This window comes from Lepidochelys kempii, chromosome 25 (assembly GCF_965140265.1).
Source record: "Lepidochelys kempii isolate rLepKem1 chromosome 25, rLepKem1.hap2, whole genome shotgun sequence".
Taxonomy (NCBI): domain Eukaryota; kingdom Metazoa; phylum Chordata; order Testudines; family Cheloniidae; genus Lepidochelys; species Lepidochelys kempii.
The window spans coordinates 3,196,956-3,216,262 of NC_133280.1; the positions used below are offsets into that span (position 1 = coordinate 3,196,956).

The window sequence follows — 19,307 nt, forward strand, 5'->3', positions numbered from 1 at the left end:
CCTGGACAGCCGCAAGGAGCGCTTCGACAATAGGCTGAACAGGTGCAGAATGATCGTAGAATATTCCTTTGGCAGATTAAAAGCACACTGGCATTTGCCTTTATGGCAGGTTAGACCTAAATGAGGAAAATATTCCCATGGTCATAGCAGCCTACTGTGTGTTCCATAATGTTTGTGAAGCTAAGGGTCAAAAGAATTCTTTGAGGGGATCAACAAGCATGTGGACCAAGGGGATCCAGTGGATTTAGTGTACTTAAATTTTCAGAAAGCCTTTGACAAGGTCCCTCATGAAAGGCTCTTAAGCAAAGTAAGCTGCCACAGGATAAGAGGGAAGGTGCTGTCATAGATTGGTAACTGCCTAAAAGATAGGAAACAAAGGGTAGGTATACATGGCCAGTTTTCAGAATGGAGAGGTAAATAATGGTGTCCCCCAGGGGTTTGTTCTGGGACCAGTCCTATTCAACATATTCATAAATGATCTGGAAAAAGGGGTAAACAGTGAGGTTGCAAAATTTGCAGGTGATACAAAATTACTAAAGATAGTTAAGACCCAGGCAGACTGCAAAGAGCTACAAAAGGATCTCCCAAAACTGGGTGACTGGGCAACAAAATGGCAGATAAAATTCAATGTTGATAAATCCAAAGTAATACGCATTGGAAGGCATAATTCCAACTATACATATAAAATGATGGGGTCTAAATTAGCTGTTAGCACTCAAGAAAGAGATCTTGGAGTCATTGTGGATAATTCTCCAAAAACATCCATTTAATATGCAGCAGCAATCAAAAAAGTTAATAGAATGCTGGGAATAATTAAGAAAGGGATAGATAATAGGACAGAAAATGTTGCCTCTATATAAATCCATGGTATGCCCACATCTTGAATACTGTGTGCAGATGTGGTTGCCCCATCTCAAAAAAGATAGGAATTGGAAAAGGTTCAGAAAAGGGAAACAAAAATGATTAGGGGTATGGAACGGCTTCCGTATGAGGAGAGATTAATAAGACTGGGACTTTTCAGCTTGGAAAAGAGACGGCTAAGGGGAGATATGATAGAGGTCTGTAAAATCATGACTGGTGTAGCGAATGTAGATAAGGAAGTGTTGTTTACTACTACTCATAACACTCATAAGAACTAAGGGTCACCAAATGAAATTAATAGGCAGCAGGTTTTAAACGAATTAAAGAAAGTATTTCTTTATACAACTCACAGTCAACCTGTGGAACTCCTTGCCAGAGGATGTTGTGAAGGCCAAGACCATAACAGGGTTCAAAAAAGAACTAGATAAATTCATGGAGGATAGGTCCATCAATGGCTATTAGCCAGGATGGGCAAGGATGGTGTCCCTAGGCTCTGTTTGCCAGAGGCTGGGAATGAGTGACAGGAGATGGATCACTTGATGATTACCTGTTCTGTTCTTTCCCTCTGGGGCACCTGGCACCGGCCACTGTCAGAAGACAGGATACTGGCTAGATGGACCTTTGATCTGACCCAGTAGGGCCATTCTTATGTTCTTAAGTTTGCTCTGGAGTGCTGCGCAGAGGCAGCTTGCCTGGCAGCTGATTTTGAGTAGCCAGATACCAGGGCTATTAGAGAGTCACAGCTGGGGGCTGTTTGAATCAGGGAGGCTTTGAGGCACCTTTTTGACAATGAGCTCCAGTGATGTCTTTCTGTACAGCACTCTGCAATGCTTTAACATGCCACCTTGCATGAAAATGTTGATGATTCCTGACTGATTTGTACTTAGCAAATGATCAAATGCCACTGTGTATTAATTTCAGCACCAACCACTGTGTGTAGGAGACAAAGATTGGTTATCTTTCAGAGTATATTTTTATTTAATAAAAATAAACACACTATAACAATGCTTGTTCTGGTGGGACCCAACTGAGAGTGCCAATTCAGGACAAATTGCTTAAAGCAGGGCAGTTACAGCCCAAGGCTAGGGTTTTTCCACCTCTGAGGCAAACCAAACCAGCCAAACAGAGAAGACTTTGGTTTTACCCCACTAGCTAACCACAAGTCACACAAGCAGTTCCCTTAGCCACTCCAGTTTCCCAGTATCTCCACCAGTGCCCCTCGTTATGGGTACGAATGGTTATGAAAACCAATACCCTAGTAAAAGAATAATAGAATCATAGAATATCAGGGTTGGAAGGGACCTCAGGAGGTCATCTAGTCCAACCCCCTGCTCAAAAGCAGGACCCGTACCCAATTAAATCATCCCAGCCAGGGCTTTGTCAAGCTGCCAAAAAAGAAAAAAGGTTATCTTGATCCCAAAGGACCAAACCCCAGACGCAGGTCAATAAACAAATCAGATCTTGCCCACAAATCATGCTGTTGCCAATCCTTTAGAATCGAGAGGTTTATTCATAAAAGGAAAAAGATATAGACGAGAGCAAGAATTGGTTAAATGGAATCAATTACATACAGTAATGGCAAAGTTCTTAGTTCAGACTTGTAGCAGTGATGGAATAAACTGCAGGTTCAAATCAAGTCTCTGGAGTGTATCCACAGCTGGGATGGGTCATCAGTCCTTTGTTTAGAGCTTCCATTTGCAGCAAAGTCCCTCCAGAGGTAAGAAGCAGGATTGAAGACAAGATGGAGATGAGGCATTGGCCTTTTATAGTCTCTTGCCATGTGGTCTTTGCTTACTTTGTCCCAAGGATATGCTATCCAGCACATGACATAGAAAAACCTTAAAGTTCTGTCCACAGGCGGGTCCCTGCATGCCTTGCTGAGTCACAAGGTGTGTCTGCCTTCCCTCAATGGGTCAGTTCCCTCAATGGGTCAGTTGTATAGCTGATGGCCCTTAATGGGCCATCAGGCAGGCTTGGCAGAGCTGACACCAACTTGTCTGGGGTGTCACCCAGAATCATAGCATAAGTTTGAAATACAGACAGTATAGAGCCAGTATTCATAACTTCAACTGCAAAATGATACATATATACAGATAGCATAATTATAACCAGCCAATCATAACCTTACCATAGACACCTCACATGACAGCCTTTGTACAATATTTGTTGCAAATATATACCAGTGGTTCCAACAGCGATCTATACAGTTACAGATTCTGTCAGTAACATCTCTCTCACTCTCACACACATGACTTTGGGGAAGAGAGATAACCGCAAAGGGCAGTATAGGCTCTTATAGCTGTGTGTAAGTCCAGCTATCATTTTGGAAGATGTCTGAAGGGGTGGAATGAACGGGGTACTGAGAGAGCCCAGGAAGTTGCAAGGAATGTGTGGGAGGAATTTGGGGAGGGCATGAAAAGCAGTTCTGTATTGGCTGAGGGGGGGCTGAGCACACATGAATTGAGCCTGCAGCATGATTAGGGACTTCAACATCTCCTTTTGCTCTTCCATCACTTTTATCATCCGCTCATGGCCTATTAAAATTTGCTCCTGGCTCTTCTTTCTGTTCTGCCTGTCTATTTTATAATTTTCTTTTAAAGTCTCTCTCCATGCCCTGCGTTCTTGTTTTTTGACTTCTTAAGATTAAAGCACCTCTTGAAACATGTCCTCCTTGGCTGCCTCCTTATCTGGCAGAGGCACTCCACTGGTGTGTAGGGGAGGCCCTGAAGGCCACATCTGCAGAACCACAAGAAACAATAAACTGAATCATGATTGTTAGTATATGGACCACATCGAATTGTTATAGTAAAATGCACCCCGTTTTTTTAACATAATCAGTTTCTCTCTGTCCTTTGGCAAGCACACAGCTTGGTGAACACCCTAAACGTGGTGAGTTTGGGCGTGGGAGGGAAGCAGGCGCTGAAGAGGGGGCAAAGGATTTTGAGCTTTTTTTTTTTTTTTTTAAAGATCACTACAGGCAACTAGGGACAATATTGTAAATTTTGCCATGATTTGCCACAGGCAGGGGTCATTGAAACTAATATCTCACTCCTGAGGGTAAGTAAGGATGCATCTCCTGTGTGTGTGTGGCTTCAGACCAGGTCCCTGTGCTGCTCACCTTGGGATTGAGTCTGCTGTTCGCTGTCTCCAGCCCTGCTGAAGTATCCATGGTCCTCTTAACGGTGGAGGTGGGGTCGCCACTGAGAATGGCATTCAGCTCCTTAAAGAAGTGGCAGGTCTTTGGCACAGCACCAGAATGACTGTTTGACTCCCTTGCCTTCTGGTATGCTTGCCTCAGCTCCTTTATCTTCAGACGGCACTGATGTATGTCCCATTTGTAGCCTGTATCCAACATGCCATGAGAAATCTGCCTGTACGTGTTGACGTTCCTACAGGTGGAGTGTAGCTGGGACCACATAGCTTCCTCCCTCCACTGTGACAGCAGATCCAATAACACAAGTGTGCTCCAAGTGTGAGAGTATTTGCTACGTGGAGCTGCCATGGTCATTTGGGAAGATGTGATGTGAGCTGTCCATGTCGAACAAACAGGCGTGGAATTTCAAAAATTCCTGTGCCTTTAAAGGGGGAGAGGCAGAAGCCTGTGTACCTTGGTGCAGGGCAGTGGAGTTTGAACTGTTGACCAGAAAGGCCAGGATGAGCATTGTGGGACGACACCTGGAGACCATTTACAGTGATATTAACCAAGCATGGTGTCTACACTGACACTTTGTCAATATAACTTTTGCTGCAAAAAGCTCTATGCCTCTTGTCGAGGTGGTTTTATTTTGTCACAAAGCAGGAGAGTTTTGTCTATAGAAGGAGCATTGTAGTGTGTTCACCTCCACTGTTTTGGTCAACAAAAGCTGACTCTTTTTTGTCAAAACTCTGTAGTGTAGGCAAGGCCTATGGGTATGGCTACAGCTTTGAGCTTGAGATAGGAATGTCTCCTCAAGGTGGAATTTGTGTTAGTTCTGATCAAGCTGTCACACTAAAAATATCAGTGTAGCCATCGTGGCGGGCAGGACTAGCCGCTGCTCCTATATTTTTAGTGAGCTAGCTTCATCGGCTAACAGATACATCAAGTTGTAGTTTATACCTCAGATTGTAGACGTACCCTTACTGTGAGGGGAGGAGGAGTGTTTGCAGTCACAGGTACTGGGATTTGTCTTAGCAAATGAAGCCTTGCAGCTGTAAAACTGAAGCACTTGAGTTTTTATATGTATAAACTGGACTTGCGTGAAATGGGGGGGAAATGAAAGGTGCCTGGTCTAGTATTTGGAGTGGCTGAGGAGCTGATGAAGCAGTAGCTATGCCATCTAAAATTGAACACTCATGGTTTTTAAAAACTGCGACTGATGTTCCAGCTTGTGGAGAACACTCAAAGCTTTTCATACAAAGTAGGAATGTGGTGTCCAAAAGAAAGTTTTGAGCCCTACCCAAAGTTTAAAGGAGAATCCTAGAATATCAGGGTTGGAAGGGACCCCAGAAGGTCATCTAGTCCAACCCCCTGCTCAAAGCAGGACCAATTCCCAGTTAAATCATCCCAGCCAGGGCTTTGTCAAGCCTGACCTTAAAAACCTCTAAGGAAGGAGATTCTACCACCTCCCTAGGTAACGCATTCCAGTGTTTCACCACCCTCTTAGTGAAAAAGTTTTTCCTAATATCCAATCTAAACCTCCCCCACTGCAACTTGAGACCATTACTCCTCGTTCTGTCATCTGCTACCATTGAGAACAGTCTAGAGCCATCCTCTTTGGAACCCCCTTTCAGGTAGTTGAAAGCAGCTATCAAATCCCCCCTCATTCTTCTCTTCTGCAGGCTAAACAATCCCAGCTCCCTCAGCCTCTCCTCATAACTCATGTGTTCCAGTCCCCTAATCATTTTTGTTGCCCTTCGCTGGACTCTCTCCAATTTATCCACATCCTTCTTGAAGTGTGGGGCCCAAAAGTGGACACAGTACTCCAGATGAGGCCTCACCAATGTCGAATAGAGGGGAACGATCACGTCCCTCGATCTGCTCGCTATGCCCCTACTTATACATCCCAAAATGCCATTGGCCTTCTTGGCAACAAGGGCACACTGCTGACTCATATCCAGCTTCTCGTCCACTGTCACCCCTAGGTCCTTTTCCGCAGAACTGCTGCCTAGCCATTCGGTCCCTAGTCTGTAGCTGTGCATTGGGTTCTTCCTTCCTAAGTGCAGGACCCTGCACTTATCCTTATTGAACCTCATCAGATTTCTTTTGGCCCAATCCTCCAATTTGTCTAGGTCTTTCTGTATCTTATCCCTCCCCTCCAGCGTATCTACCACTCCTCCCAGTTTAGTATCATCCGCAAATTTGCTGAGAGTGCAATCCACACCATCCTCCAGATCATTTATGAAGATATTGAACAATACTACTTTAATATTTAATATTTATATTATATTATATATTTATATATTTTATATAAATTAAATTATATATAAATATATAATATTTTATATAATTTTATATTATATATTTATATATATTATATATTTAATATATTGAGAATACTACTTTAAAGCTAAATTGCAAACCTTAGTGAGGCCGCACCTCCTAAAGTTGTTTGTTTCTCTAGAATACTTTACACTATCTCAAACTATGCTTTAGTCCAGCACAAACACTAAAGAGAAAATGATTTCTTCCATAACTCACTTTGTTTAATCTATTCCAGCCCTCATTTCTACAGTACTCCTGTCTGATTAGGTACGGAGGCTAGACGGTGTGCAGGAATTGAAAGGAGTCCTGTGGATCTATGCCTCACTTGCAGTTAAAACTGTAAATGGAGGAAATGTATTGAAATTATTTTACTTCTAATATACACCAGTGAAACTGAGCAGAACTGGATTGGAGAGCATAGTACTAGAGTGTGTAGTGAAAATGAGGGGTCTGCTCATTGTGGACATTGCTTGTTTATTTCACTGCACAACATCCAACCTGTGCACCGAATGAAATGAGGGTCCTATGGAAAGAATAGTATATATGGGAGACTTCATTAAGTTCACATCTGTGGGAGAAAAAGCTAGGATTACCTGTACAAACCTTAATTCTGGGTGCTTAAAGGGACAGATTACTCAATTTTAGAATTAAAATTTATGGAAGATACATGTTTGAGGCTTTTTAGCAATTTCTGTAGTTCACAACTTGTTTTCTTTCTTTCCATTTTCTCTTTGAATGCTTCTGTCAAATGCACAAAATAGACTGGAAAAAATATTTCTCATCCTCCTACTTGCATCCAGAATTACTACACATTTTCACACTGGAGTGACTTCTTAAATTGATGTCCTTTTCACTTGCAGTCCTATGGCTTTCTTAAATGGCTTTTTGAACTAACACTTGGTGATCACTGGCAATTGGCCTTATGTTAATATAGCGTGGAGGGTGAATTTTAGGCCTAAATGCTCACCTAGTTTACCAGAAAAATGCCAGCTTCAGGCTTACTTTGTAATATCTATTATAGCAGAGCTGCCTCTCGGCTGTAGTTAAGTTTTAAGCGTTACTTTCTGTTTCGAGGTGGACTACTGTAAGTGCTCTAAAATCTTCACGCAGACTCCAATTTTACTTTAGTAGTATTGTCAAGGAAATTCGCATTAATTGGACTAAAGACACTAGTACCCAGTGTTGTTGTAACCATGTTGGTTGCAGGATATTAGAGAGACAAGGTGGGTGAGATAATATCAGATAACCGAGGTTATTAGAGTAATCTCTGCTGGTGGGAGAGACAAGTTTTCCAGCTTAGACAGAGCTCTTCTGCAGGTCCCTGTGTAAGCTTGAAATCTTGTCTCTCACCAACAAGTTGGTCCAATAAAAGATATTACCTCACCCACCTTGTCTCTCTAAAGACTCTCTAGTAAGCAATCAGGGTAACATAATCATCCCGAGCAACGGAAATAAGTAATCAAAGAAAAGCAAGTTGTAGGGTCACTTGGCCAAGGAGTTCCTGATAGTGGGTTTTTGGAGCAGTGTGGGGAGGTGGAATGGAAAGGAGGGGGTATTGGAGGCAGATTATACTTATTTTCCTCCCTTCAAAAAAGTAGTCTTCAACTCCATGCTGTTCCTTACACTGTCCTGCATCCTCTATCCTGCTCTTCAACCTGTGGTTCTCATGACAATGACTGCTTGGGGAAGAGGCGGAACCAGCGCATGCTGGACCTGCAGAAAAATGGATAAGGAGATGATGCACGGACAGTAAAGGGACTAACATTCAGCCAGTGCATTTTGTGGCCATGGTAATCAGTTTCAAGGAGCCAGAGGCAGTGGAGGGGGAGAGCAGGGCAATGGTATGTTGTAGGGATGGGGTGTACTGAGAAATCCCTTTATAAAAAAACAAACAAACCAGGGAATTAAGTGCCTCCAAACTTAAGATTGGCCAGTGGTGCTTTCTGCTCTTGTAGAATGAGGAGAGCAGCTAGACTTAAACCTCTGAAAACCAGGAAATGAAGAGTTACAGTACACAACCTTTGCTCTGCGGTAGTCCTGGGAATGGGAGTGCAAAAGTTAACAAGCTACTAAGGTGAAGGTGGTTGGGGCTCAGTGGAGGGGTCCGGGGCAGGGGGGGGTCTCAACGGGGGGGAGAAAGGGGGTCTGGATGCTGAGAGTGGGGTTGGGTGCAGCTTGTTGGTGGTCAGTGGTATGAGGGTCTGGATGTGAGGCTCAGGGTGGTGCAGGGGGTAAGGCATCAGGGTAGCAGGTTTGAGTGCAGCGTGTTCCAGTAGGGGGTGGTCTGGCGGTGGGGGTCTGGGTGGAGGTCTGGAGCAGTGTTCCCTCTAATTTTTCCCACCCATGTGCAGAATGAATTTTGTTATGTGCATCAATATGGAGGAGATGAAACACATCACCTTCATATTGTGCACATAACAAAATGATGTGGTGGAGGTGGGGCTGAGAAATGTTTGTGGGAGGGGGCTTGGAACTGGGGCAGGGTTGGGGTACGGGGGTGAGGTCTCTGGCTGGGGGTGTGGGCTCTGGGGTGAGGCTGGGGATGAGGGGTTTGGGGTGCAGGAGGGTGCTCTGGGGCTATGGTGAGGAGAGAGGACTCCCTGCAGTAGCACCTGGGCTGGGGGGGAGAGGTGTGTCTCCCCTCCCCCCCATTGTGGGGGGGCAGGGGCTGCAGCATTGGCATGCCTTCCCCCCCCCCCAGCAGGAGGGCGGCCCAGGCTGTGCCTGGGTCCGGGCTGCTCCGCACTGCCCCAGCTGCTCCGGGGTCAGGCTGTGCTGCGCCTGGGTCTGTGCTGCTCCCCTGCACCCTCAGCTGAGGAGCGATGTGGGCAGGAAGCCAGGGGAGGATGCTGAGCTTCTTGCAGCTGGTGGTTTCTGGGGGTGGATCTGACATAGCCACAGCAACTCCTTGCAGGGAAAGAGGAAGTTCCGTCCTCTCCTGCCTCAAGCCCAGCCGTGACTAGCAGCTGATCCCAGCTCAGGATAGGAGCCGCTGGCTGGGGTGTCTCCAGCCCCACCGTGATTTACCTCTCCACTGGCTGCCTGAAATTATGTACCTGCACTGCTAGGAATTGGTGCATGACTGCTCTTGCAACTTTCCTTTTCTTCCCTGTCAGAAAGTCATTTTTCTGACGGGAAGCAAAGAAACCTGCTGTGGACATGAATTCTGGGCACATGCAGTGGTGCAGAATTCCCTCAGGAGTAATGTTAAAAATAGCTTTAAAGAGTGAATAAAAATCACTTTCTTCATACCTGACTCTCCAGATGCTCATGAACTCTTCCAGGACAGATAAAAATTAAACTTTCAATTTTTTTAAAATACTCCTGTTGGTAAGAAACTTTCCTTTCAGGTTTCAGAGTAGCAGCCATGTTAGTCTGTATTCACAACAAGAAAAGGAGGACTTGTGGCACCTTAGAGACTAACCAATTTATTTGAGCATAAGCTTTCGTGAGCTACAGCTCACTTCATCGGATGCATTATGTAAGGCACTGAATTTAGCCGTATGGAGTAGAAATCTATCAACTTCATGAAAAAACTCATAGGAATGCATCCGATGAAGTGAGCTGTATCTCACAAAAGCTTATGCTCAAATTGGCTAGTCTCTAAGGTGCCACAAGTCCTCCTGTTCTTTTTCCTTTCAGGCTCACTATAAACTAGAGATGAACGAATAAGACTTTTCAGTTCGGCAGCTGAATCAAAACTTTTTTTTTAAAATCCAGTTTGATTCAAACTTAAACAGTGGTGTGGTTTTGTGTGTGTGTGTGTTTTTTTTTTAAATATCATCAAACAAAACACAAATTCATTTTGAAGTTACAAAAATAATCTTGTTTCAACTTGGCCATTTTCTGGTGGTTTTTTCACCTTTTGTTTTTAAAAATTGACCAAATTTGAAAACAAAATGCTGATTTGAAAGAAAGTCAAAATGTTTCTGTAAAGTATTTTTGGCTGAAACTATTTGAGTTCTGTCTGAATTTGCCAAGTAGTTTAGGAGTCCTGATAAAAGCTTTTTTGGCAGAATTTCTGCCCAGCTGTACTAAATACATCATAAAAGGGTTGCAAATCCAGATGGGGGTGGGTGGGGGTGTGTGTGTGTGTTTTTTTTTGTGTGTGTGTGTGGGGGGGGGGGTGGTTCACCTTTAATTACGCCCGAACATGGGAAAAGAGAGCCATTAGGTTAGGTGTGTGTGGCCAGGGGGTAGACAGTTCACAATCTCTGGGACCTACTGATCTGAGCTCCTGCAGCTGTTCAGTAATTAATGTTAATGAGACAACCTGCAAGTCATACTTTATCATCAAACCAAAACTTATGAACTGAAGTTAATATTAGTTACTAATTGCTATAGTCTCAAGCAACATAGTGGTGTATGTGCATGAACTGTTTCCTTATGTATTTAAAGGTGTGATGTACTGACTTCATCTAATGCTGTAATTGCTAATATGATGTTTGAATACTTGTATTTTTCTTGCAGTGAAGGTGAACGACCAAGCCAGAATGAAAAAAGAAAAGAGAAAAGTGTCAAAAGAGGGGGAAATCGTTTTGAGCCATATGCCAACCCTGCTAAACGATATCGAGCTTTTATTACAAATATTCCATTTGATGTGAAGTGGCAATCTCTCAAAGACCTGGTCAAAGAGAAAGGTAATGGATGCTTTGGGTAGCAGAGTGGTGTCTGTCATCTTAACCATGGCTGACTTTGTTCCGAAAATTTTAATTTATTAGTTGATGTTGTTCTGGATAGAATTAGTGACATGAGTTTTGTAAGGGGTCTAGATTAAAGCCTTTTTGGTGTTGCATGATATCTATTCTTAGGCAGCTTTCCGCACGGGATAGTTCCTGTGTAGGCATGTTGGCGTGTGGTTAATAGTGCTTCATCAAAGCGTGAAAGGTGCCATTGTCTCATGGGAAAACGTCAGACTTCCTACATCAGGACTTTGTTTTTGAGGTACTATAACGTGCTCTGAAGCATGTAATGTTTTTGGGTAAAGTAGGTTGTCCATCTACTGCTGATTTAGTATATGTAGTTGTGTCCTAGAATCGAAATTTAATAGTCTGACTTGTGTTTTAGATAATATCCGTATTGTTGTACAATATTCAGGAGAACATAAATGTATTTAAGGGTGACCTGCAAAGGAAGAATGTTTGTGCCTCAGCATTTCCTGCATTACATTTAAAGGAGGCCTTGAAAAAATGTTCATGTCACTCTTCCCCTTTTTCACCCCCTCCCAAAAGCTTTTTCCATATTGAATGGACTGATTTGTGTATTTCGGAATTCTCTCATTGATTCAGCATTCTTACCTCCTCAAAAGTGGGGAAAAAAATCAGAATTACTTGGAACTTCGGTCAATATTCTAAAATGCTTCCACTCAAACAAGTTTTACTTGTTTGCTTTTATTGATATTGGACTTACTCGTTTCCAGTCTTCCTGGAAAAGCAGAGGAGTCAAGATCTGAATTTCTAATGTAGTACAGTAGGGGCTCCCTACTTATGATTTAGAGGTCTCCAATTTTTTAAAGATGCGTAAAAGCATACAGGTCATTCTCTCTTGTAGGTCACTTCTTAAATACATAGCAAGAGAATGATCCATAAATTGATATGTCTTGCAAATTAGTGACCAATGTGGCATAAACTAGGTAAGGAATGTTAGGTAATGTGCTCACAGGCTGTGGCCTAAATGAAAGAGAACACAAATTTCCAAAAGGTTCTTAAATGTTTTTTCTTTGGAGGAAAACTGGAATTGAATGCATATAACTAAATCTTATGGACTGTAGGCCATGGGGAACATTCATAATTAAATGTCTTGACTTGAAACAATAAAATAGTGGTACCTGACTTTAACAACTGAACTATCTGTAATCTTAGTTATCTCTCCTTTCAGTTGCCTTTGCCCACCTGTAGCATTGTTGCATTAATTATGAATGATCCTATGTTTTAGAACTCTATTATAATTTTTCGTGGATGTGCAAGAAACATTGAGTAACAGGAGTATCTCTATGTGTAGATGTCTTTAAGTACTACGTTGAATTCCGTTCCAAGTGTCTTGTGGTTTTTCTCCAGTTCACGTGGATGGAAAAGTCCGATATGAGATTGTTTCCTGCCTTGCTGTTCAGCTACTCATTCCTGCAAATGCTCCTAGGGGATCAGTGAAACCTCTTCATTCTGTCTGCAGGGCTTGTCATGTTAAATATCCAGATGCATTGTTCTTGGTTTTTGGGACTGCTCAAACATATTTAACAGTTTAGATTTGCTGTGTAGTTGGGATCCATTCTAACTAGTCATTGATTTTACCCAAATTGGTGTTCTTGTGCTGTGCTTGAACTTGCTGAATTGGTATTTCTTGATACAAGGCATAGTAGTTCCAAGAACCAGGAATGTGGCTTTGAAAATTCTGTTAGAACTCTTGGGTTGTATGTGTAAGAATTACAGGCCCAAATGTAATGTTTTGGGAGCATGTGAAACAGCTTTGAACATAAAGGATAAAATGTAGGTGACGTTTTACTGCTCCATCACTCAGCAATCATGTAGAAGATTTTAAAGCTATTCACAACAATGGCATAGGAGGTTGCTGAACGTAGAAGCAATTCACCTCAATCAGCTGTTTTGTGCCAGTAAGTATGGTTTAGGAGACACGAGCTTTGAGGTCTGCTCATCTCTCCAAATTGGTTTTCAGATGTGTACATCTGAAATCTTTAAAAGGTGGCATATTGCTCTGAAGAGTGATGCCTTGGTTCAGTCATTTCAGTGTATTGTTTGTTGGTGAAACTTAGAATTACAGGTGTGCAGTATCACCATTTTTAATAAAGCTCACAGATGTTCTTGTTTGAAACTCCCTTGTATTGGTTAACAAACCCTGCTGAACTAAATCGATGTCAGTGTCATACATTGGTAAAAAGGTTCTGCAGATGAGTGAGGCTACATATAGCTTTTAGTGAAATGCCAGTTTAGTATGTATGTAAAGTCTAAAAGTGAAAAAGGTTGAATGCCAAATAGCTCTCTATCCTGTCCACCAAACAAATTAACAAGTGGGAGAGAAAAGCTGATGTAGTTTCCCTTTTCATCTGATATTTCAGAGCAGTTAGTGGCTCAGAGCTGTTAGCAGTTCAGGTTACTAACTTTCTCATCTGGGGTATGATGACATGCAAGATATTTAACTCACTTTTTACATGAAATATTTGATCTGATTCTACTAAAATACTAAATTTTCTAATAGTTTTCTAACCCTGGGAGGAAGTAGTTGGCTAGTACCCTCAATTGCGAGATGGAGCCACAATGTGTTAATAAGAACTTAAGAGAAAATAACTAGCTGTTGAAGAAGCAAACTGGCAAGAGCTGTAATTGGAAGTACCCTCAAGTCATATTTATGACTGCAATAGATAATGGTTATGAATCATTGACTACATCTGCAGTAACCCTCACTGCATCCTTTTTCCTAATTGCAAGAAATAACACGCTGGATTTGTATTTGGGGTAGGAAGAGAAGCAATATGTAAAACTGTTTCTTGATAAGATGTATTCAATAGATCTATGTAGATGAGCAAACATGCATACATTTCCAAGAGTGAACATACACTGAAACTTCATTGTTTAAACATTGTCTCCCTACTCACTCCATCAACTCATCAGATATTCTTGTTGGCTTTTCTTTTGCTGACTCAGTATGTACTGATGTAGCTCATGCCCCAGGTTTGTGGGTGGTGTGTTTTTTTTGTGGGTGTTCTTTTTTGTCTGGTTTTTTAACGACTTGAATTGCATACACTGGTCTCAATTTTGTGTACTCTGGGTTTCACTTTTCCTGTTAAACATTTATATTACAGTAGCACACACAAGCCCTAATCACTATTGGAGGCTCCGCCAGAGTGCCTACCGCAAACAGACCAGTCTGGTTGGTAGGCCCATGTCTTGTTCTCTCCTTTATTTAAAACAACTTATTAATTTTAAATTCTAGCCTGTTTTTAACTCCTGTCTATCCTTTTGTTGAAATCCATATTCTAAAATGTATTTTCATCAGTTAACCTTGGAAACCAGCATCTTGGCTGTAACATCATACTCTATACCCTTTAACATACTGTGATCATTGTATGCTAGGGGACTTGTAGTGTGCGATGGCAGGGTCAACATAGATAGTAAATTTGTGGAACCTGGAGCACTGTAGATGTATAGCAGCTTGCCATGCAGTAAAGGTTCATGTAGCACACCTGTAGCCATAGTAAGTCTCATTACACTATTAAATGTATACAGTTTTGGGATAGCTAGCTCCAGGAATTTAAAGCAGTTCAAAAGACACAAAATGCCCTCATAACTTGAGACATAAGTTTGCATAAGTGTTTCATCACAAACTCTAAAAATCAAGGAAATCACAAGTTAAAGAAACAGTTTAATTCAACACAGTACCAGTTTTAGTGTACTTCCATCATGAACGTGTTGGGGGTGCTGCTTTCAGTGTCTAATTTTTATTACTGAATGTTTTTGGCAATACTGATTCTCAATCAATGAATCTTTTTAAATTTCACCTGTCCTTTAGCTGATGCTCAAAGCTTTTTGTATGAAACTGGGGGAGCATGAAAAGCTTTGAGCACCATCTAGCAACTGCTTGAGCAATACTTGGACTTCTCTGTTGGAACTCAGTAAACAATCTCCGATATGGTCAAACTGATTTGCTTCTGGATGGTAGCAAAAGCTATGGTATTGGTTACTTGGAAGTTTATTAAATGGGGCTCTGATTTAACTGTTGATCATAACATCATGATTATAGTTGACAAATATCCTTACCAGAAAGTTTGTCATCAAAAGAATGCTCCATGATCTAGGCTTTCATGTCAAGTTTCCTAAACCTTTATAACCTTCATGGCTGAAAAATGAACCAAGTATAACCAAGGTTCTTGTTTTCAGGTTTGCCTAAACAACCGTTAGGGCTTGGGTGGATTAGATATGAACCTTTTATAAAAGCAGTGCCTCTGGAATATATAATTCTAACCTTCTCTTGTCTGCCTGCTTCAGACCATGAAATTTGGTAATCAGTTCCAGAAATAACACCTTATTTCAGCTCTTACTATATTGCATATGTCTGGAATAGTCTAAAAATTAATGGGTGAGATCTAGCAAAACTTGTTAGGAAGACCCTGCAAAAGTCAAATGTGTCTTAAAACAACACTTCTTAAAGGCTTTCTCTACAAAAGTGACCATTTTAAACTTCAGAAATCAAAGGAAAAAAAAATCATTGCCAAGCCTGGAGACAGCATTCAATCAGTAAGTAAATAAAATATAATATGATTTTTAGCCCTGCTTTAAGTCCATATGTAGATTGCATTATGATTTCCAATTAATCACTGTTTTGTAGTGTGCATGTATATCTTGGAAGTCTTAATATCCATTTATGGCATCTGTTTAAAAAGAGCTTCAATGAAATACCTTAAATCAAACCATAGTGAGATGAGGGTTGTTTTTTATAATGGGACTCATTGAGTCAAATATAATAGGAAACCTTTGAGAAAATGTAAAGTTTGGATTTATATAGAATAGTGGACAGATTTTTAAAAAAAGGAAAAGGAAGATGAAATCTCCTCCTTTTTTTAAAAAGAGAACTGCACCCATTTTGCTCAGAGCAGGCTTTGTGCTTAATGGTTATTTCTGAGCCATCGTCTTGTAGGAAGGGCCAAATTTTGTGGAAACTTAAATTGGCATGACTGTCTTCTACGGCAAAATTCAAATGAATGAACACACTTGTTTAATAAAATCTTCTATTGACTTTAAAATAAAAATGACTCTGCATCCTCTTCCTTCTCCCCCAGACTACTTCTTTCCAAACAAAACACAAATGTACAATAGGTAATAATCCTTCATTGTCAGGGAGATGGAACAAACCTATTAGTTCTCCTGTTGTTCCATTTTTGATAAGGTTTTCTCCCTTCCTTTCCAAACTCTTATGTAGAAAATTTACAGCAAACAAACTTGGATAGAGTGCCCTAACTTGCATCTTTAATATTTTTAAACTTCATATCACATGTCCTTTCAGATGAATCCAAGATGATTGTTAGTTCATGCCTCTGAGCTAGTCTCTCTGTAAACTAAACTTGTAATTTCCTACATGGAAGAACTTTGCAACTTGGAAACTAACTTCAAATAAATTAAATTCTGCCAAAAATGACTATAGCAAATACCCACATACTCGCTAAACTTGTTGCAATGCAGAATTCCTGGGGCATGTATTTTCAGTTGCTGTAATAACTAGTCTTTCTTCCAACTTCGATGTTTTGCATTTTCATAACACTTTAGTTCCTTTCATTGAGCTTCCCAGCTTCTCTTCAAAATATGGTATTCAAAAGAGATTCTCTTACTCCAAGTAAAGTCTTACAAGTACCAAACAGAGAGGTAGTAGAAATATTATGTTGATTGTTAGATCACTGAGCTCATCCTTTTTGAAAGTGTAGGCTATTATCCCCTGGCGCTAGTCCTTAAGCTTTAGTAACCCTCGCAGATCCTTATCTGGTACCTGTATGATATTACTTAACTCGGTAGTTGTGTATGCAGTGGTTCTTGCCTATGTGAACAACTTTATTTTAATCTTTGTTAGAACCTTTTAAAAAAAACTTCTGCCAGGTCCCATAGTATATTAGTCTACCATTCAGGCAGAAAAACACTGATCAGATAGCATTTCCTCTGTACAGTAGCTGAAAGGGCGGGGTTCCACATCAGGGTTCACTTACCATTCTGTGTTGGTGGCCTAGTGCAGTCTGACTTTCTGGCTACTGGCACAGGAGAGCATTGTGACCCTTCCTTCCCTTATAATGGTATTTATTTTTGCCTTTCCTTTTTCTCTTCACCCACTCCCAACAAGGGGGAAAAGGAAATAGTTCTTGGAGCAGGAAATGGTGTGCCGATATGCGGTAAAAATACTTCTGTGACTGACTTCTCACTCTCCTTGTGTACTTTGCAAGTGGTACTTGCCTGCTACTCGGTAGCCAGTAATTCTTTTATCCCTGATGCCGGTCTGCACTTCTAATAAACAGACTTCATGTTAACAAAAATATTGCTTAGTTTTGCATCTAGAATGGGTCCAAGGGGGCCTTTTCTTTACCTTTTCAGGTTCTAGGAACTGGATTCTTTTTATGCCATCTCATATCAACCATAGTTTCTCTTTTAAGAACGTCACCTGGACCATACCACATGACTTTAAGTGCAGAATGCACCTCTCACATTTCTTCTGTAATCTGGACTTGCTATCTTGGATGTTGGGCTAGCATGTCACTTGTCACATGGTGTCCCTATTCTGAAATTTGGCTGCTCCTAGAAGGAGGCTCAAATAAGATTTTTTTTTTGAAGTGTAATTTTTGGTAGATGACTTTTTTAAATGTGAATGTATAAAACTTGAACACTGAGAGCTCGGAGCAAAATTGGTACAAACTTTAAGGTTCTCTGTAAGATATGAAATAGCCACTAGAGAAGACTTCAGTAAATTTTGTGGTTCAAAGGTCAGAACTTCCTTTAAAGGCCATTAGGCTGATTACAGGGACAAATGTAAAATCAGCTTCTGACTGTGTTGAGCCAATGACCAAGGGAAAAAGCTTGTTTGGAGGAGTTTGTGTAGATTTTTATGTATCAGTTGCAGCTGATTTGATAAGTAATTTAGAGTGCAAAGCAATATCTTTCCAATGGACCAATAGTGCTGCTGGGAGCATTAGGTCACTGCTGATTTCTAACCTTGTGACTTTAACTTTTGGCCTTTGTGAAATGGATTGTCTGTGTTGCAGGTTATCTGAGAATCAGTTATTTTTAAACTACATAAATTGTCAAATTAAATTTGTGTTCTTGTAAAAACACAGTGTGGTTGGACTCTGGCTGCTGTTGTTTAAACAAATGGCTTTCAGAATTTCCTGGTCATGCTGAATATTTATGCTCGAAGTAGTTGGAAGCTATTTTTTAGCTGTACTGGCAGGAGCACTCAAGGACTGTGCTTAGTGTGTATACAAAGCAAGTGGAGGCTGCTCTCCCAGTACAGAGGTGTAGGCCATAGAGACTTCAGCTCTAGGTTTACGGTGCTCTTGATCTAAGTAACCTGGCTATTTAGATCCAAATGTTGGCAACTGTAGTCTCCAGAGATGGTCCAAATACTGAAGATGAGAATGGTAATATAGGTTAGAACCTTGGCTATAAACAGACACTTGTTTATAAGCTTCTACTAGGTTCATAGTAATTAATGTAATTCTGGGGTGTATTGACATGAGGTAATCTGCTCTACTTGGCACCGGAGAGGCCACAGTACTCCATCTGAGTCTCCTTCCGGGCACCACACTTTAAAGAAGATGTGGACAAACTATAGAGTCCAGAGAAGAAGAAAAAATGATAAAAGGTTTAGAAAACCTGACCTCTGAGGAAAGGTTAAACAAACAAACTAGAGATGAGAATCAGAAGGGTAGCCGTTTTAGTCTGTGTCCACAAAAAGAATGAGGAGTCCAGTGACACCTTAAAGACTAACAGATTTATTTGAGAATAAGCTTTCGTGTTTAAAAAACATCTGCATCTGAAGAAGTGGATTTTTTTACCCACGAAACCTTATGCCCAAATTGGTTTAGTTTTTAAACTGAAGATGTTTAGTTCTGAGAAAAGAAGACTGAAGGGGAGACCTGATAAGTCTTCAAATATCTTCAGGGCTGTTATAAAGAGGATGGTTTCAGAGTAGCAGCTGTGTTAGTCTGTATCCGCAAAAAGAAAAGGAGGACTTGTGGCACCTTAGAGACTAAGAAATTTATTTATCTGCAGCAAGGAAATTTAGCTTAAATGTTGGGAAATCCTTTCTAATGATAAGAACAGGTGAGAAATGGAGTAGGCTTCCAAGGTAGGTTGTGGAATCCCTCTCATTGGAGGCTTTTAAGAACAGGGTTAGACAAACACCTGTGAGGGATGGTCTAGGTTTACTTGGTTCTGCCTCAGCATGGAGAGGCTGGACTAAATGACCTCGAGGTCCCTTCCAGCCCTACACTTCTAACATT

The 19,307-nt window shown here is 41.1% G+C and overlaps 1 protein-coding gene across 1 annotated transcript in view; it reads left to right on the plus strand.

The window, feature by feature from the left end:
• LOC140903283 (heterogeneous nuclear ribonucleoprotein M-like) overlaps positions 1–19,307 on the plus strand; it is a 34,029-nt gene that overhangs the window by 12,777 nt on the left and 1,945 nt on the right. The window contains exon 2 of the mRNA XM_073324315.1: positions 10,793–10,962. Coding sequence (XP_073180416.1) covers positions 10,793–10,962 — 170 coding nt within the window. The remainder of the gene's footprint in view (positions 1–10,792; positions 10,963–19,307) is intronic.